We start from the raw sequence: 21,467 nt of genomic DNA on the forward strand, positions 1-21,467 counted from the left end.
TTGTTTTGGGGCAGGGTTTGACCAGTCACCCAGGATGGGCGCAAACTCACAATCCTCTCATCTTGATCTCCTGAGTAGCTAGAATTACCAGCACTCAGCAGATCATATCCTTTTCATCCAATCACATTTCAGCACATATGCAGTTATTCCTGTGTAATGAAGTCTCCATAAAACACAAAACAGCATGGTTCAGAGAACTTCTGGACAGTCAAACATGTGAAGGCTTTCAGGAAGGTGAATGAGAACTCATACTTGAATCAGAAGGGTGGTTCACCCCAATTAGATGGGGATAGAATTTGGAGACCCATCCACACCTTGCCTTGTGTATCTCTTCATCTGGCTGCTTGTTTATGTCTTTAAAATATCCTTTACAATAAAACTGGCAAATCTAAATAGAATGTCTCGCTTAGTTCTGTAAGCCTCTCTATCAAATTATCAGACCTTAAGACGGGGTTCTAGGAACCCCAATTTACTGTCAGTTTCAGGATTCACAAGCTTTAGACTGGAACTGCAGTGGGATCAGTTCAGCAACTATGCCCTCAATCTAAGATATCTGAGGCTCCTCCACATAAATAAATGACTGAACTGACCTGAAGTAGAGGTAACCAGTTGGTGTCTACAACAGAACTGAACTGCATGCCTGGAGGATGGGGGGAAAACACCTACACAGCATGAGAAGTAATCTTTGTTGTTAGAGTATATATAGTAGAAGAAATCAAGTCTGAGCTTGTTTTTTTCTATACAGATCCAAAATCCAAAACGTGGACTCAGAGTATTTTAGAGTTCAGATTTTCAGATTAGGCATTCTCAGTAAATACTCCAAAATATTCCAAAATCCAAAAATTCAGTACTCTACACCACGTTCCAGGCAAAAACTCCAAAATCTGAAACAATTTTGGTTCTGAATATTTCAGATAAGGGATATTCAATCCGTGCAAAGCTACAGCAATCAAATCAGAATAGCACTAGAATTAATACAACATACAGACTACTAGGAAAAGAACAGAAAGCCCAGAAATAAACTTTGCAGATATGATCAAATGATTTTCAACAAGATTACTTAGTAGGGAAGGGATACTCTTTAACAAACAGTGCTGGAAAACTGGGTGTGTGTACACTTCAGGAATAATGAGACTGGTCCTCACCTTACACCTTACACAAACAAAAATTAACGCAACAATGAAACACAAAATGTGTATCTAAAAAGAAAAAAATTGTAATAATAAGTAGTAAATAAATATGAATCATAGACCTAAAAATAAGATTTATACCAAAGTATAAAACTTCTGGGGCTGGGGATGTTGCTCAGCGGTAGAGTGCCTGTCTAGCATGTGTGAGGCACTGGGTTCAATCCTCAACACCACACATAAATAAAATAAAATTAAAAAGGCATTGTGTTCATCTACAACAACAACAACAACAACAACAACAATAAAAAAGTATAAAACTTCTAGAGGAGAACATCAAGAAAGTTCTCAATGGTTTCTTATCAATGTTATGAATAAAATCATAAACAAGAAAAAACAAGAGAAATCACACTTCATCAAAATCAAAAACCTGTGCAAAAACACTTAACAGATACAAGGCAAGATGGTAAAAAATACTTGTAAATCATATAACTTATAAGAAACTGCAATCCAGAATGTATAAAGAACTCCTAAAACTCAACAAAAATAAATAAATATAAATCATTCAGATTTTTAAAAAATAGGCAAAGGGCTTCCTCCACGCCCACATACTACTGACTAAAAATAGGGGTGCTCTGCTACAATCTTAGCCCTTCATTTTTTTGAGACAGAGCCCTGCTAAATTGCTGAGGCTGGCTTCAAACGTGCAATCCACCTGCCTTAGGCTCAAGATTCTCTGGGATTATAGGCCTGTGCCACTGCAATGGGCACTAAAGGGCTTTGATAAACATATTTCCAAAAACAAATGGTCAATACCTTCTGAAAAGATGCGCTAGATCAGTCATCATTTGTGATATCCCTATCACTCCAACCCTCCCACAGTCATATAAAATTTTGACACCATCAACAAGTTAGTTATATAAACAACACAGAGCATTAGCTGGTCAGTTCAAAGCTGAAGATATTTTCAAGGTAGTTAACCAAATTGATAAAAATCTTGACTGCTTATATTAAAACATATCACTGTGGCATTTATAGCTAGTATTTTCCATGAAAACTCTCAGAATAAGAAGCAAGCATGAAACCGGGCACAGTGGTGCACACCTATAATCTCAGCGGCTCAGGAGGAGGCTGAGATAGGAGATCTCAAGTTCAGAGCCAGCCTCAGCAATGGTGGAGTGCTAAACAACTCAGTGAGATCCTGTCTCTAAATAAAAAACAAAATGGGTTTGGGATGTGGCTCAATAATCAAGTTTCCCTGGTACCCCCCCCCAAAAAAAAAGAAGTTAGCATGAGTATACCTGAGAAAAAATTTATAATCCTGACCTTAGAGTGAAATAGTTCTCCATTCAAATCACTGGATTAATCATTTACAATTTTTCTTTTCTCTGAAGACACTTATAGGTTACATACACATTTTTGTCTTAGTAACACATTAGTAGTTTCGCGCAAATTTCATCTTAAAATACTGTCTAGCATTTGTGAGGCCCTATGTTTACTGCCCAGGACTGCAAAAATAGAAAGAAAAAACAAATGCTGTCTGCCATTCATTTCTAAAGATTGCATATCTTCAGTTTTAATTTAATCATATTTCTAAATAAATTTTTCTTCTTTTGTTGTTAAACTATTACAAATATATTCAGAAAAAAATATAAATATGATCAGAATTTAACATTTTCCTCTGTAGTCCAAAAAGTGATCAAATTTTGCAAAAGTCCATGAGTATCTAGGGGAAAATAGCATTGTCTTAGTTGAATGAGAAATGCCACTAAAACACGTCTTTTAAATTATCCAGTCATTTATATTTTATCGTAAAATTTATCCATATAATTTTAAAGGTTTCCTAAACATGATGTTCAAATATCTTCAATTATTTTAAAGTTCTTCATATAATTTTTAATGTCTCTATTAGTGCATTATACTTATATATTAACAGTGAGGTTCACTTTGAAAAATAAGGAACAGTTCACAAATTTGTGTGAAACTCTTGCACAATGGTTATGCCAATCTCTGTGCTTTTCCAATTTTAGTATGTGTGTTATGGAAGCAAGCACCTTCACATTTTAAAAATTTGTTCATCACGCTGGGCACAATGGTGCACGCCTGTAATCCCAGCAGCTCAGGAGGCTTAGACAGGAGACTGCGAGTCCAAAGACAGCCTCGGCAAAATCGAGTTACTAAGCAACTCAGTGAGACCCTGTCTCTAAATAACATATAGAAAATGGGCTTGGGAGGTGACTCAGTAGTTAAATGCGGAGTTCAATCCCCAGTACCAAAAACAATAAAAAACAAAAAAAAAGTTTGTTCATCATGATGTTTAAATGATACCAATCATTTAAACATCATGATGAACAATCTATATAGTTGAATGTGCACAAAATTTCTATTTCTCATATATATGTATCCTTCGTGTGTGTGTGTGTGTGTGTATAAGTTTACTGTGTCACTTATATTAGGGGATAGCAAACTATAGTCCTTTGTACATATTTTTGTAAGGCTAGCTAAGAAAGGTGTTTGCAAACTACAAAACCCAAAATATTTGTTATCTGACCCTTTACAGAGAAAAAGTTTACAGATATGCCAGAGGTTGACAACTTTCTTCTGTAAAGGTCCCAACACTAAATATATATTTTTTTAAGAGAGAGGAGAGGAGGGAGAGAGAGAGAGAGAGAGAGAGAGAGAGAGAGAATTTATTTATTTATTATTTTTATTTTAGTTCTCGGCGGACACAACATCTTTGTATGTGGTGCTGAGGATCGAACCCGGGCCGCACGCATGCCAGGCGAGCGCGCTACCGCTTGAGCCACATCCCCAGCTCCCAACACTAAATATTGACCTTGCATTATACATTGACCTCTACAGGTGGCTTATACCTACTTTCAATTTTATTTTTATTCATTTTATTCATTCCTGCGAATGCTTTTGTTTCCACCTTTCTGTGTCATGTTTAAATGCATATACCTAGATTTTACTTTATGACCAATCTGAGTAACTATTTAAATGGGGAATTAAATTATGTCATTATTACTACTACCAACATGTTTCAGTCCTGCTGTCTTGTCACATTTTCTCTGTATTTCCCCTTTCCTGGCTTGTAAAAAGAATTCACTGGGATTTTCTGATTCCTATCAGCTAAGGAAGTTACATATCCTTTTACAATTATTTGCCCAATTACTTCACCACTCTCAGCTGTCCCCCATCTGCCAGTTGGGAGGGTGCTCTAACCCTATGTCAGTATGGTGCCACACACCAGTTCCATTAGGACCCCATAATCCATGCCTCTCACACCCATTGAGAAATGGCAGCAGCAAAGTGCCAGCCTCATCTCAGTGTCTTGCCTACTGAGTTTCTGGTGTCAAGGACCAGCCTACAGTGACTCTATAAACAGAGGTCAGAACGAGGGTCCTAAAGCCTACCCTGCAAACTCCTAGGTTAGGGCAACACCACATTTCTTTTTTTCACTACCTCAGCTCTATGACTGTCACCTGCTTCCTACAGGTATTAATTTCTAGATTACTTCAGCATCTCCTATATAAAATCATTTGGTGTGTATTAAAAATTCATGTACCAACACCCCCCGAAATTTGAAATAGTGTAATTTACTTTTTTTTTTTTTTGACAAAACTTTGACAACTGCTGGCCATGACTTCCTGCTCAAATAATTGGGTTGTTATGTTATCTGTAATAAACAGACCAAAATTGAAAAATTAACTGTAAAAGACGATGTGCAATTTTATAGGTAATAAAGAGTTATAAGAATTGGATTAGCCAGGATCAATGGTGCAGGCATATAATCCCAGCAGCTCGTTAGTTTGAGGCAAGAGGACTGCAAATTTGAAGCCAGCCTCAGCGAAAGCCTAGTGCTAAGCAAATCCAGTGAAACCCTATCTCTAAATAAAATAAAAAATATGCGTTAGTTGAGTGCCCCTGAATTCAAGATCTGGTACCAAAATAAAATAATTGGATTAATAAAGTCTTTGCTACTATGGCATACTGTCTAAAATTAAGAATCACTGAGCCTGGCCTGGTGGCACTAAGGAGGCTAAGGCCGGAGAATCACAAGTTCAAAGCCAGCCTCAGCCACTTAGTGAGGCCCTAAGAAACTCAGTGAGGCCCTGTCTCTAATAAAATATAAAAAAGGGCTGGGAATGTGGCTCTGTGGTTAGGCAGCTTTCAGTTCAATCCTCATTATTTAAAAAAATAAAAAGTCACTGGCATTAGCAGGGCACAGTACAGCAAGCCTAGAATCCTAGTAACTAAGGAAGCTAAGGCAGAAGGTTTGCAAATTCAGGACCAGCTTCAACAACTTAGTGAAAAAAATTTTAAAACAGAAAATTTTAAATTAAGGGGGGGGGGGGTGTCAGTGGTTAAGCCCATCTGGGTTCAATCCCTGCTACCCAGACACACAAAATAACCACCAACAGTGAATAGAAAAGACATTTAAGGAGGAAAAAAAAAAAAAACCAAAACAACAGGAAACAAATTCATGCATTAAGACAAGTTTGTTAGTTTGTAAAATAAACTGTTAAAAGACTCACAATAGTCACCTCTACTTCTTAGTATTCATTCTTTACAATTAACTGATTCCACTTGCTCTAAATGCAACTAAACCTCTCCACTATTCATTGATGGAATTTAAAAGTACCATGCAAGATGATTTGTGTTCTCTGCTTTTCATTTAATGCTGATTCATGGAAATTGATAATTTTTAGTTCTATAAAGACAGATAACTTTTAAAATACCATATCTGTAGTTAGGAAGGTAGTGTAAACCTTTCATCTTATTCTTATAAAACAAATATATATGAGATCGAACCCAGTGCTTCTCACACATGCTGGGCAAGTGTTCTACCACTGAGCCACAACCCCAGCCCTAAAACAAATAATTCTGTATGAAGCTTATCCTCTCCCCTCTCCTACATCTCTACAAACTGCACACTGCCCTTCCCCCATTAAATCTGAATAAGCATATATATCCATCTGCCATCTACATTTTTATGGTACTTACACCCTCTGCTGACCTGTCCCCCAGAGTCCTGTCTATAACTCACAGCTCTCCAAATCCATACATACATGAAATATGTATTTCTGTCAGAAATGTCAGAAGCACTTTTTTTTTTTAAATAAAGAGAGTGAGGGCTGGGGATGTGGCTCAAGCGGTAGCGCGCTCGCCTAGCATGCGTGCGGCCCGGGTTCGATCCTCAGCAGCACCACATACCAACAAAGATGTTGTGTCCGCCAAGAACTAAGAAAAAATAAATAAATGTTAAAATTCTCTCTCTCTCTCTCTGTCCCCCTCTCTCTCTCACTCTCTCTTTAAAAAAAAAAAAAAGAGAGAGAGAGAGAGAGAGAGAGAGAGAATTCTAATATTTATTTTTTTATTTAGTTTTCATCGGACACAACATCTTTGTTGGTATGTGGTGCTGAGGATCGAACCCAGGCCCCACGCATGCCAGGCAAGTGCGCTACCGCATGAGCCACATCCCCAGCCCTCAGAAGCACTTTTAATTGAACAGTCTAATTACCCAACTTCCAAATTATATATAAAACTTAGCTGTTCTGGGGCTGAGGATGCACTTCAGTGGTAAAGCATTTGCCTAGCATATGTGAGGCCAAGAGTTTGTTCCCCAGCACCACAAACAAAGAACAAACTCATGCTTAAAAGGTACCTGTTCTATTTCCCATCCCGAAATTTACTGGCACATGCTAATTTCTCTAGCCTAATTGAAACATCAATTTTCAAAAACATAAATAAATAAACAACCCTGAATGCCACAATCAGATTTTTAAAAACAGAATTGGCAGTACTAAAGTGAGTTTCCCCTCCAAATTTAGGAGCAGTAAGTGTGATTTTCCAAAGAGGTAAACTTGCAAGGGAAAAGCTGAGAGATGTTTTTCATAGTAGGTGATAGGAACAGAAATCAAAAGGAATCTTTCAATTATATACAAAAGAAACAGTTCTTCAAATATAAAAGAAACAAAATTCTAAATCTCTTTTGCCCTGATAGAATTTAGATGAAAATGAACATCACCAATAAAAAACTGAGCTTACATCAGAGACAAAAAATACTTATGAAATTACAATTTTATTCTTATAAAATCCTTGCTAAAAAAAAATGTTGAATTAATACATAAATGTATAAAATAAGGATTCTACCCTTGCAGATTTGCCCAATAGAACCTCATATTCGTGGTTTAAGGGGACTAGTTTGAATAATAATTGCACTAAACAAAGAAAAAAAAATTTTTTAAATCACTGAAATTGTTTGCTAGTTACATGCAAAACAAAGTAAAGCATAATCAGCATACAAAAACTGCTCTAGGCACATTTCAGGAACAGACCCAAGACTGCATAAAAGATGAAACATCTAACAGGAAAACATTTGATGAAGTCCTACTTTATAAATACAGTTGTAGCTGTTGTTAATAAAAACAAAAATGACAAAAGAGAACTGAAATTCTCTAATCCAATGTTGCCACATTAAAATAAAATAAAACATGGGATTAGAGAATTAACTAACAAAACTTAGAAGTGTTTACCACTATTCTTTAGCATATGACAAGAATAAATGATTTGGATATTTTATACACCTTCCTAACTTACTTCACAATAATGAATTTGCAAAGGTTAGTTACTTATAAAGTGTCTGATGATAATATTTGTTGAAGAAATTTTCAACAAAAAGTAAATTTTTAAGTACACTTGCATATTATCAATTGAAAACAACTAAACAGAATTAAAGCACTAACAAAGCACTCAATGCAGTCAGTAGTGCAGATACCCAAGGTGATACCAAAACCCCATGTTCCCTGAATATGGCTTTCAAACACCATTCAACTCAGACACTTAGATGGCCAGAATACATTTCAAAGTGTGGAAAGGGAACATTAAAAGTATGAATTTTAGTTGGGTGCAGTGGTGCACGTCTGTAATCCCAGCAGCTCAGGAGCCAGCTTCAGCAAAAAGTGAGGCACTAAGCAACTCAGTGAGACCCTGTCTCTAAATAAAATACAAATAGGACTGGTGATGCAGCTCAGTGCTAGAGTGCCCCTGAGTTCGATCCCTGGTCTTCCTCCCCCTCAAAAAGATATATATATAAAGATACATATATATATATATGAATTTTTGAAGTAAATTCAAAATTCATCCACTTCAATAACAAAAGTGTGATTAAAAATAAAACCAAGGGCTGGAGTTGTGGTTTAGTGGTAGAATGCTTGCCTTGCATATGTGGGGCACTGGGTTCGATCCTTGGCACAACATAAATAAATAAAATAAAGGTATGTGTCCATCTATAACTAAAAAAAGAATAAAACTAATGTTCACTCTTATTTATACTGGTTAGCAAGGTAGTTTGTCATAGTTATCAAACTCAAAATTTATTTTCTTCAAAAATAAAGGAAAGGACACATAAGATACAAAAATAGTTCAAAAACTTACATGAAGTAAAATAAAAATTCATCTTAATAGTAAAAAAATGCACCTTGCAAGGCTATAATAGTCAATGACACAGCAAGGCAGAACAGACTTTTTTCTTAGTATAAGATCCCCGAAATGAAAATAAAGTCTGAAAAAGCAAAAGATCTTGTGGGGACCAGAAGTCTTTAGAAACTCATTCTCTACTACTGATGAAAACTACAGTGTTAAAGTAAATATCATGATTAATCATTATACCTGAGAGAAAAAGTATTTTGCTGAGTATTTTCATAGAAAATACTCTAATCATTGAATCACACAGTATGTACTATCTCAGTTTGCTACATAACATGACTAAGAAAAGAAAAAAAAGAAATCAAATGAAATCTCCAAACTAGTAGACAGGAGAGGAAAAGGAAAAAAAAAAAAAAAAGTCACCCAGCTTGTTTGGCATTATTCTCAGCATGTCTTCTCATTGATTCCTGCAAGCATAACTCCTAAAGCTCAAAGGTCTGGACAGGAAGATCAAGAGAAAGAAGAAAAAATCTAGATGTTGATTAAGCAGGTAATCAGTTACAGTTTAGTCTGTTTGTGAAAATTAACTATGTTAAAGTATATGCGCATCACCAATTAAACAATAAATTGATTCAACTTTTTCTGTAACTACATGAGTAATTCAAATAATCTGAATAAAGTTCTGATATATACATATTTTAAAGACAGAACGAAACAATGCAAAGTATAGTTCATTTTAAATCTTAAATTTAAAATTTCACACTGATAACTGTTTACATTGAAGCTGGTTTCCTAAGTCCATGGAGATCTTAAGGGAAATTCAAAATCCATTTAACACATCTGGCATATACCTCTTATTTACAAAGAGGAAATGAGGGAATTGATAGAAACTTCCACATGGTTAAGTCTGAAATAATGGTTGGAAGGTTGGGACTCTTTACTCCCAAGCAGTGTGTACTTTTCCAGAAAGGAACCCTCTGAGATCTACACCCCAAAATAACTTAAATTCTTTTTTTTTTGGGGGGGGAGGCAGAGATTGACCCCAGGTGTGCTTTACCACTGAACAACATCCCTAGCCCTTTTTATATTTTATTTAGAGACAGGGTCTCACTAAGTTGCTTAGGGCCTCACTAAGTGGCTGAAGCTAGCTTTGAACTCAAAATCCTTCTGCATCAACCTGAAAACCACCGGGATTACAGGCATGTGTCACTGCAACCAGCTAAATTCTTTACCATCCTAAAGTAAGGACATACTTAGAAAGACACGCCATGCCCTTTCCTAAGTGCTGCAGTGCAACTCTTTCAGGGCAACTAATAAGAATCCACACCTAAAAAGATTCTATTATCTCACCATGTTACAGTTTGACAATGTCATTTTAACTATTAACCTATAAAAATCTAATGTCTGACTTTGACTAAATAAAATCTCTAAGGGACGGGGTGCTTAAAGAAAGAATGACAAGTGAAGTAACAAAAAAGAAAATACACATAAAAGCCTTAAAACCAGGCAGGTGCTTTCATGTGGCATGCATGTGCATGTGTAAAATAAGAATTTTAGGGAAATAAGTAGATGAATCATCTATTGTTACCAAAATGTAAAAAGTAAGCTGGGATGGGCTGGGGTTGTGGCTCAATGGTAGAGCGCTTGCCTGGCATGTGTGAGACACTGGGTTTGATTCTCAGCACCACATATAAATAAATTAATAAAATAAAGGTCCATCAAACACATATAAAAAAAGGAAGTTGAGAACAATTTTCCACATTTTTGTCTTTTATGTTTCAAAGTTATGTAATACACTTTCCTCATTATACCTTCTTTCACTTAGAACCTAATAGAATAGGGGCTGGGGCTGAGGCTCAGTGGTAGAGCGCTTGCCTAGGATGCATGAGGCACTGGGTTCGATCCTCAGCACCACATAAAAATAAGCAAATAAAATAAAGGCATTCTGCCCATCCACAACTACAAAAAAATAAATAAAAATTAAAAAAGAACCTAATAGAATAATTTCGTGTAAACCATTGAATATTATAAGTAAGGAGCTATTTTATTGGTATGCCTGGCTTGTTTTGTTTTTCACAGCTCTATTGTTTCCAGCATGATAGACAAGAGCTCTACCACTAAGCTATGTTTCCAGCCCTCAGTTGGCTATTCTGTAGAAAAGGATTAATTCAGAGAGACAGAGGAGAATATCACACTGAAAAAGGGCATGTGGCTAAAAATTAGTTTGTTACTTTCTCCTCGGTTGATTTGTATCTAATAGTTTGTTCACAATAATAAAAAACATTATCACCAAGAGAAAATGACCAAGCTTGGTCCTACTTTTATCCTAATATCAGGAATAGGCAAAGACTTCAAAGACAGTTTCTGAGTTTCATACTAATACTAGACAGAAGAGTTAGCAGACAAGGCTACAAAAGCACATGCACACATATATATACAAAATAAAAAACGTCACTTACTCAAATGTAGTGTATTTTGTTCTGAGACAGAATTTTACATAATCATCATAATAACCCTTTCAGAGAATAGTAAAATTCCAATACCCCACTATGTAATTTATTCAATATCATAAAACCAAAAAGTGTCTATCTGACTCCAAGCCTAGAATCCTGTCTACTCTATTTTCAAAGTCCTGCTTTTCATTATGATCCATGAACCGTTTAAACTGTTAAACTTAGGAACACTGAGTTTTCCACAAAACTTTCCATTTTGTCAAGTATGACAATTTAAGGGAATTTTTTTTTAAAAAAGCCTTCCTTACCCTATTATCCTATTATGTTAAAAAAGTGTAAGGAGACAGATGATGTCCTGGCGTTCAGAAAACCTTAGTGCTTTGGGCCACACTCTTGGGTTAAATCACAATTTGAAATTAGTAAAGAATTTCAAATGGAAAAAACTCTTTCCCCTATATGCCAATTATCAGTTGCTAGCCTTTCAGCTCAAAATTCACCCTTTTTGCCAGTGGTGTGAAAATGGATCTGTGCTCTATAAATATTTTGACATTTCGATTGACACAATGTCAAACTTTTTGTCAGTAGAGGGCATTGTAGCAATATTGCAAGAAGAGTGGGTTTTGCTTCTTGGTTTTCATGGCCTTAGCAATAGGCTCCTGCAGTCCAGATAGCATCTCCAAAATTTAGCTTCTCCTGTGATCAGCTCCCATTCAGTGCTAGGCTTCTGTTGCCTTGCACAGCAGGCAGTTGTCTCCAGCAGCCAAAAGCCATTCCTAGTACTCTCTGGCAGGTCTGCAGCAGAGAGCCTCTTTTAAGAAACCTCCCTGCAAACAAGTTTTCCCTCAGCACCATAGAAGGAAGAATTCTGGTGAGTTCCAGACAGTAGATTTCCAGTAAGTTTTACTAACTTGACATGACACCAATGCTACTTAGAAAGACCGGCCATGCCCCTTCCTAAGAGTCCAGACTTTAGTTTAAGAATAACAGTCTTGACCCTAACACTATCTAACATAAAGGGAAAAAAGGTACAAGACAATGTATACTGTGTTTGCCATTGTTATCTTGACCAAATTCCAATTTTGAGTAAGGAAGAAGACAAAATAAACTTATGCAGCAAGTCTAGGTCGCAACACATACAGCTCTACCAACTGGCACTCATAATTCAGAAATGTTATCTGAATTATCTTTGGCAGACATGCTATAAAAGCCTTGGTCCAGCATACACTGCAGTAGCTCCTTGCTACAGATTATTAGTGGTAAAGAAGGAAGCTTTCCAAATCTTCACTACAGGGCAAATTTTGAGGAATTTTCAAAGGAAGGACCAACAGCTTTGATATCAGCATTAAAAAGGAAGAGTCACCTTAGCCCTAATAGAAGCAGCTACTCCATACATCTACTATTCTTGGATTCTTGAGATTTCTTTCCTTTTAGTCAATCCATCACTATTCCAAACCCCAATTTGATTTAATAATTCCTTATGTTGCACTTTTTGTATTCAACTTAATTACAATTATTTAAGAGGTTTACCTTTCCTGATGAGACTAAGACCTAATACACTTTAATTACAGGTCGGGTGCCTCCACTCAGTGATACAGAAACCAACACAAGAGCCTTATTTAAACAACTAAGAATTCCTTTCGTTTTGCTTTCAATATTTAAAACTCACAATTATACTAGACTGATATGGGCTGAATTTAAGCATACTACTAATAAGTCCATGACAAATTAATTCATATATTACTTAAAAGAGTTAGACCAGGGGCTGGGGTTGTGGCTCAGCAATAGAGTGCTCACTTAGCATGTGCAAGGCACTGGGTTTGATCCTCAGCACAACATAAAAATAAATAAATAAAATAAAGGTATTGTGTCCAACTACAACTAAGGAAAAAATTTCAAAAAAAGAAAAACAAACAAAAAAAAAGCTAGACCAGTCGTGATCTGACAGTTGGAATTCCTTTTCTAAACATTCTGTAATATAAACCTCATTACTTTCGGCGCCTAACTTAAAATCATCAGTTTTATAATCGTTTTAAGTAATTTCAATTGTCTCCTACTATTTCATAGATCTAAAAGTCCTAAAATATTACAGCAAAAATTAAAAATGACACAAAAATAATTTTAATATTAAAAATAGCCACTCTGACATGTAATACTGACAATCTCAAACAGAACAAGTCAAGGTTATTGGCTTGTCTCTCTCCACGTTCCAACAGGATACTTCATAACCAGCGAGGTCTTAATCACAAGGAAACCCAAATAGGCATGTGATGGAGAAAAACTTAAAATGAAAAAGAACCAGAGACATAGCATCTTCAACCAGTTGCTGAATGTCTGAACAAAAACTTAAGCCTATTAATTCAAATTATCTACCTGCAAAATCGAAAACCAAACCAACATACAAAAACTCCCATTAAAGTTACTCGAGGGAAAAAGCAGAGGGGGAAAAAATTCCAGGTAGGAAAAACTTGAGGTAGGAAGACTACAGCAGATTAAACATAGAAAAGGAAACCCATGTCTGTAAAGATATTTTCAATGAACTTTAGAATCACATTCTTAATTTGTTAAACAATAAAAAAGGAATATTAAATATCAATGGCAGTTTTCAATCACTCCAAACTAAAATAAATATTTGAAACCAAATGGGAGGTTATGTCTAAAGATACTAAAGACCCAACAGAAATTACTCTAAAAATATTTTATAATGCTACTTTAAAGTCTGTTCTAAGGTCTGCTTTAGAAAAACAGAAATGCTGGTTTTACCTGAAACCCCCCCCCCCAAGAAAACTGTTTTTCTTACTTGAGAGAGTCCAGGGGACGATGCATGTCCCGGGGGCGTTGCCGCAAGATTTGGATGCCCCTTGTTTATTTCATGTGCTGAATAAGGGGAAGGGGTTGGGGGTCCCGGCTGTCTTGCTACTTGTGTTACCTGTAAAGAAATCAAAATTTAGTAAGAAAATTATATTAGTAACCCAATCCTAATAAATACAGATAAAATAGTTAACTCATCTTTAAAAACTGGGTTTTCCACTCAAAAGTTACACTAAAATAAGTACCAAAATAAATAAAGGCTTAAATTTTCAAAAATGAAAAATTTAAATTGTAAGAAAAAATACACATGAATATTTCCATAAATTTGATACAAGATTCCTGAAGTATGATATCAAAACCTGACGTTTAATAAGGAAAAATAAGTGAAAGAATTCACACAGCTGTTTTGTAAAAGGAACAAAAAAGAAATAAATGGCTACAGTGAAGGAGAGGATTATAAAAAGAGCACAAGAAGATTTTTGGAGGTCACAAAACTTTTTTTATCTTGACTAGTAAGAATTATATATGTTCCTTAAAATTCACAGGGGGAAAAAAGGGTGAATTTTACTCTATAAAAATAATACCTCAATAAAACTGAACCTAAAGGGGGCAAGTTATTACAAAATACAATTTGATTTTTTAATTTAAAAAAGTCTATCTAAAAATACATATACATGTACATATGTAGACATGTTTCTCCATGCATGTTTGCCTACATGTGTGCTCACAGATACACAAATACATACATACAATATTTAAAAGCTCTATAAGGAGAAAATATAAAAATATTAAAACATTACATGTATCTCTTTGCCCATTTATATTTTCTAATGTAATGCAATGATGTTGAACTTATATAACAACAACACAAAAAAATTAGCATGCTTTTATGTACTCAGAATTATATTTTCTCCATTTCTTGCTGGCAATAAATTGTCCATGAGACCATGATCAATAAGAAACTACTTCACTAGGGTCACTCCCAGAGTATAGCAATCAATTTTACCAGGCACTTCTCCCTGACAGAAACCTAGATTAACAATGACATTTTGGCAAACCTCCATGAATGCTAGGCAATTTTATACTCTACAAACATGAAAAAAAATCTTTTGTCCATGAAACATTTTTTTTTCATGCCCAGTGCTGGAGATTGAACTGGGCCTCACACATGCTTGGCAAACTGTTTACTATTGAGTACATCCATAGCCCTTTTTATTTTATTTTGAGACATAGTCTCACCAAATTGCCAGGGCTGGCCTCAAACTAGTGGTCCTCCTGCCTCTGCCATTGGAGTAGACAGAATTACAGACATGTACCACCTCACACTACCTAGAGTATGGTTCTTATTTTGATGGGCCACGAACCCTCTGGCAATATAGCAGAAAATACAGATATGTTTTTATAATCATGTGTTTTCTTGGGGGGGGTATTGAACTCAGGGGCACTCAGCCACTGGGCCACATCCCCAGCCCTATTTTTTTTGTATTTTATTTAGAGACAGGGTCTCACTGAGTTGCTTAGTGTCTCGCTTTTACTGAGGCTGGCTTTGAACTCAAGGTCCTCCTGCCTCAGCCTCCTGAGGCACAGGTGTGGGCCACTGCGCCTGGCATAATCATGTTTTTTAATGTATAAAATAAAAAATACACAATCATGTTTCTTAATGTGTGAAGTTAAAAAAAGAGAGATAAGAAAAACTAATTATAAACAATCCTCAATTTGAAATGGTTCCACATTCAAATTTTTACTTTATAACAGCTCAAAAGCATGCCTATACAACTATTATGTTTTTCACTTTCTGTGTAGTCAATCATGATTGGTTTTTTTTTTGGGGGGGGGGGAGGAAGCACTGGGTTTGATCCTATTCAAGGTGCAAATTCCAAATTAGAATATTGTTTTACATGGTTTTACAGAACTGAAGGCTAATGTAAGATATTTAAGGTGCAATTCCAAATTAGAATTTTGTTTTACATGGTTTTACAGAATTGCAGGCTAATGTAAGTACATTTAAGGAAGGCTGTGCTAAGTCATGATGTTCAGTACATTAGGTTATTTAAAGCATTTTCATCTTAAATATTTACAAACTTTTGATGGGTTTGGGGGATATGATCTCATCATAAATCAAGAAGCAGCTGCAGTGATATAAAAATATTAAGACCAATTCATACTGTAGTAATGTATATTCTTTAGTCTTATATCACTGCAACTGTTGTTTGCATTCAAAATTCAAAGAATGCTAAAATTCAATTAGATATTTCGTTCATCTCAATTCTTAGATATTCTAAATTCTATCCAAGAGTTCAAAACTCTGTCCAGGAAGAAAAGCAAAGTGGTCTCCAAATGACATTAGATTTTCCCAGAATTTCCTCAGTCAGAAGCTCTACAGAAGTCTAGTTGTTGGTAATCAAGCCCTAGAATCCCTTACATATCTTGAAACAAAAACACACTTTTAGGTTCAGGTACCTGCAAAGCTAAAACAAACTCCTATAAAACTAGCTAGAATCCAGAGCCACAATTGATGCTAACATCTGTGACCAAAGATTAAGCTTTTTTTTTAAGTTATAAATTATTTTTTTGAATTTTTAGTTAAACATGACAGCAGAATGTATTTTGACACAGTATTTATACATGGAGTATAACTTCCTATTTTGGTGGTAGTCTATGATGTGGAGTTACACTGCTCATGTAATTCATGTATGAACATAGGAAAGTTAGGCCTGCTTCATTCTACTGTCTTTCCCATTCCGATATTCCTCTTCCCCCCACCCAGCTCTGTCCAATCCAGTGAACCTCCCCTTCTCCCCTTCCTCCCTTCACTGTGAGTCAGCATCCACATATCAGAGAGAATATTCAGCCTTTGGATTTGGGGGATTGGCTTATTCCACTTAGTATGATAGTCTCCAGTTCCATCCATTTACAGGCAAAGGCCATAAATTCATTCTTCCTTATGGCTGATAATATTCCACTGTGTGTATGTACCACATTTTCCTTATCCATTCACGTGGTGAAGGGTACCTAGGTTGGTTCTACAGCTTAGCAATTGTGAACTGAACTGCTATAAACACTGATGTGGCCATGTCCTTTGGGTATATACCAAGCAGTGGGATAACTGGGTCAAATGCTGGTTCCATTCCAAGTTTTCTGAGGAATCTCCCCATTGCTTTCCACAGTGGTTGTACCAATTTGCAGTCCCACTAGCAATGAATGAGTATACCTTTTTCCTCACTTCTGACAACATTTATTGTTACTTGTATTTTTGGATAACTTCCATTGTGACTGGAAATGAAATCTCAGTTACTTTTAATTTGCATTTCAAAGATTAAGATTTATAATTGTCAATCTACTTTGTTCCTTGCTTCTTAATAATTTTGATTATCATTTTATTGGAAAACTTTGCTATTAAATTTGAGTGAACATTATTTTCTAAGAGCACAAGATTTACCATATATTACAACATTTATAAAGCTCACCAGAGGAAAAAATTGGATTGCTAATTAAACATCTACTTTAGAAAACTATCTGGAAATGAACACTAATAAGCAAATTTCTCACCAACTAAGCTTATAAATATGTATTCTTACCATGTATTTTTATTTTTTATTTTTTATTTTTTTTTTAAGAGAGAGTGACAGAGGGGAGAGAGAGAGAGAGAGAGAGAATTTTTAATATTTATTTTTTAGTTCTCGGCAGACACAACATCTTTGTTGGTATGTGGTGCTGAGGATCGAACCCGGGCCGCACGCATGCCAGGCGAGCGTGCTACCGCTTGAGCCACATCCCCAGCCCTTACCATGTATTTTTAGAACAAGTCATTTTGATATTCCAGTAATGTAAAACATCAATATTATATTACATAAAAGGTAAAATATTTAGACACTGGTATAAAAATACATAATAATAAAGTGGACATAAAAGGAAAACAAAGAAGTCAGCTATATAAAATCCATGTTAGATCAATTCTCCAATTTTACACTGAAAAAACAACTGATGATCAAATCTGCCCAGGACAAGAAGTCATAATATAGAAAACTTTTTAAAATGCCACTAACTTAAAATAAGCAAACACTAAATCAGCAAAGTGCATGTCAATTAAACTAGCAAAAGTAAAAAAGAAGAAAAACCAGCTCATGTATTATTGGCAAGGATCTAAACAAATGGAATATACATAGGATACTATGAATAGGTATACTATGTCCCCAAAACTATAGGGCAATGAGTCATAACTGTCTCAAAGCTATATCCCCCCCCATTATTCCATTTTGAGGTATGTGCACTAAGGAAATAATCTCAAATTAGGAAATTGAAATTAGGAACTTAAAGATACATCCAACAATACTATGAAGGAACAAAAAAAAGTTAGAAATGGTAAGCAATCAGGAAATGAAGCTATATAATTGAACAAAAAACATTAAATATGTAAATTGGTACCAACTGAAATAAATATATAAAGTAATCAAGAATAAACAAGAAAAAAGACACTAGTTAAACCCGTTAAGAGGCACTTTTATATAATGACAAAAACTATGAAAACGATTACTGATAAAATTCAGTATTTGTCAGTTTCTTTTTCTGAAAATTACTTCAGATGCTTTTCTGGGGGGAGAATGGGATAAAGATACTGAGAATGAACCCAGGGGTGAGGCCTCACTTTGCTAAGGGATCTAGTTAAATTATTGAAGCTGGCCTTGAAGTTAACAATCCTCCTGCTGAGGCCTCCAGAGTTGCTGGGATTACAAGTTAGTGCCTCAAAGCCCTCCTTGAGAATCCTTTTTTAAAGTATTATATTGCTCCATGAAATGCAAATGTCTATAGGGAGTGGTGGCACAAGCCTGTAATTTCAATGACCCTGGAGACTAAAGCAAGAGGAAGAGAAATTCAAGACACGATACTTAGCAAGACTCTGCGGCAAAATAAAATATTTTTAAAAGGGGACTCAGGATGGGTCTCAGTGGTTAAGTACTCCTGGGAACAAAAAATGAAATGTCTAGCTGGGGATGTGACTGAGTGATAGAGATACTGCATAGTATGCATGAGGCCCTTGGTTCTATCCCGATCAACAGACAGACAAACAGAGACAGATGTGTGTATGTCTAAGCGAAAGAGAAAATGTACTTTGTCAAAACCAAAAGTACTACTTGACTAAGGATTTCAATTATGAGACAGGAAGCAGAGGGATAGGTTCTGGCAACTACCTAACCACCTTCAAAGTTTAAGAAAAATTATCTTCTATAAAATATTAATCCTAATCAAAATCATCAACCATTTTTCAAAATTTATATTATATTTACATTTAAAAGATAATATGACCGAGATATATTTTTATTCACTATAGATAATATCCTTGCACTGGCAATAATGTGGAGCCTCCAGAATTCTCATTCACATGCTTCTGGAAATATAAATTGGTTCAACCATTTTAGGAAACAATTTGGCATTAGCTACTAAATTTAAAAATAGAATTACCTATGATCCAGCTATCTTGCCTCAGCTTCCAGAGCCACTGGGATTATAGGTGTGACCCATCACACCTAGCTCATTTTATTAACTAGAGGGTGAATCTTTTTTTTTTAATTAGAGGGTGAGAATACAACTTCTGCTTTATTATTAAGTTCTGCTTATAAGTTTTATGCTGTTTTATGCATAACCCACCCGCCTCCAAAAAAAGATTAAAGACAAAAACAAGCAATCTACTTAATATTTGAAATAAAATATTGGTTACATTGCTACTAGTTACACTATTATTCAACAGAGTAGAAAGAATCTCAGAAAAGAAACACTGATGCAAGAAAACCTCTTGAAATTTTTATTTAGTGAAAACTTCAGCATGCTAGTGAAATTTCATTCTAGACTGCTACCTAAAGACAGTGTCCCATGATATCAATGATATTTAATTGTTGTTGACCAATATAAATTGAAGATCCTTTTGAAATATTTAAGGTAAATCCTAATGACCGTGCAACCTAAGGTGAGTCGTTATTTATCTAGCACTAACTTATTTCTAATTCCATCAAGTACCCCGGCCAATTAAGAATTATCAATCATATACTACAATATTCAAATAGTAATAGTTCCCTAAACATGATCGTTCTTTCTTGACTACAGAGCCATGGAAATAAATACCATGCAGGAAATATGGAGGAAAGTGGCCAGGGGTAAACAACAGGAATTAGGACACATGGAGAACTGGAAAGAATGGCTACCCATCTCTGCTTTCCCTAGGGAGCAGTGTGATCCTCAGCTGCAATACAATGCTGTCATACAGTAATTCCAGATAAATAGGGACACGAGCTTCCAAATTTTCCAAAATTTTCCTTCATACCGGGAAATTGAACCTGGGGGTGCTTAACAGTACACTAAGCCATATTACCAGCCCATTTTATATTTTATCTTGAGACAGGGCTGGCTAAATTCTTTAGGGCCTCACTAAAATTGTTGAGGCTGGCCTCCTATTTACAAACCTCCTTCCTGAGCCTCCCAAGTCACTGGAATTACAGGCAGGCAACACCATGTCCAGCCAAATATAAATTTCCTACAAATATTCATGTATAGACTTATGACTGAATTATACACAAATATGAACTGATTGAACATAAATTATTGTTATTACACACAAGCCAATGTTTCAATTTGTATTTTACATTATTTGGTAGTGGGGATTTGTGGGAGACCAACCTTGCACCTGACTTGGGTCACACTCCCCAGCTGGGTCTGAGGCACTCAGTCGCAGAGATGTGGCAGAGCTTTCCCCACCCTTCTTGGGTTCGAGGATCGGACATGGGTGTGTCTTGCTACAGCCTCATGGGTGAAGCTATGCTCACCTGTTGCTTTGTAATATAGCTCCTTGTCCTGTTTAGGATAGAATCTTCCATGGAAGTGCCTTGTGTGTGTCCCCTTCTCTTACTGTGCCCTTGGGTGTAGCCTACCCAGGTGTCAGTCAACCTGCTGACAGTGGACATCATGAAGATAGACTCAGCCCCTGAGACCTGACCCCTTGCCTCATTTAAATAACTTCTCAATAAAAGGGGTCAGCAGGTGCTCTCACTCTCTTTCTGGGGACTCTTAAGGTCAGAGGACCCTTAAGGTCACAGCAACCCCAAACAAAAAGGTATTTGTGTCTCTTGTGTGGTTATTTCATGCAGCCCAGTTTGTCCAGTTTATCTGGAGTGACCCCTGAGCCTTTTAGTCACGAGAACAGAAACCCGGCAGGGATTGAACCCAGGGGTGCTTTATCACTGAGCTACATCCCCAGACCTTTTTGAAATTTTTATTTTGAGACAGGGTATCTCTATATTGTTTGTTTTAATATTTTTTTAGTTTTTTTTAATATTTATTTATTTTTTCTTAGTTCTCGGCGGACACAACATCTTTGTTTGTATGTGGTGCTAAGTATCGAACCCGGGCCGCACGCATGCCAGGCAATCGTGCTACCGCTTGAGCCACATCCCCAGCCCCTTTTTTTCAGTTGTTAATGGACTTTTATTTTATTTATTTATATGTGGTGCTGAGAATCGAACCCAGTGCCTCACGCATTCTAGGCAAGTGCTCTACCACTGAGCCACAACTCCAGCCCCACTCTAAATTGTTTAGGTTCTAGTTATTTTACTGAGGCTGATCTTGAACTTGCTATCCTCTTGCCTCAACCTCCAGTGTT

The 21,467-nt window shown here is 36.0% G+C and overlaps 1 protein-coding gene and 1 non-coding gene across 32 annotated transcripts in view; both read right to left on the reverse strand.

Moving 5' to 3' along the window:
- Eif4g3 (eukaryotic translation initiation factor 4 gamma 3) overlaps positions 1-21,467 on the reverse strand; it is a 283,893-nt gene that overhangs the window by 166,129 nt on the left and 96,297 nt on the right. For all 31 annotated transcript variants that reach the window (XM_078025501.1, XM_078025499.1, XM_078025498.1 and 28 more), the window contains exon 3: positions 13,809-13,937. In XM_078025501.1, the coding sequence (XP_077881627.1) occupies positions 13,809-13,937 (129 nt within the window). The remainder of the gene's footprint in view (positions 1-13,808; positions 13,938-21,467) is intronic.
- On the reverse strand, positions 3,078-3,181 carry LOC120891044 (U6 spliceosomal RNA). The gene has a single exon (XR_005735477.1). It is a non-coding gene; the product is annotated as a U6 spliceosomal RNA (small nuclear RNA).

Source organism: Ictidomys tridecemlineatus, chromosome 11, assembly GCF_052094955.1.
Source record: "Ictidomys tridecemlineatus isolate mIctTri1 chromosome 11, mIctTri1.hap1, whole genome shotgun sequence".
Lineage (NCBI taxonomy): Eukaryota > Metazoa > Chordata > Mammalia > Rodentia > Sciuridae > Ictidomys > Ictidomys tridecemlineatus.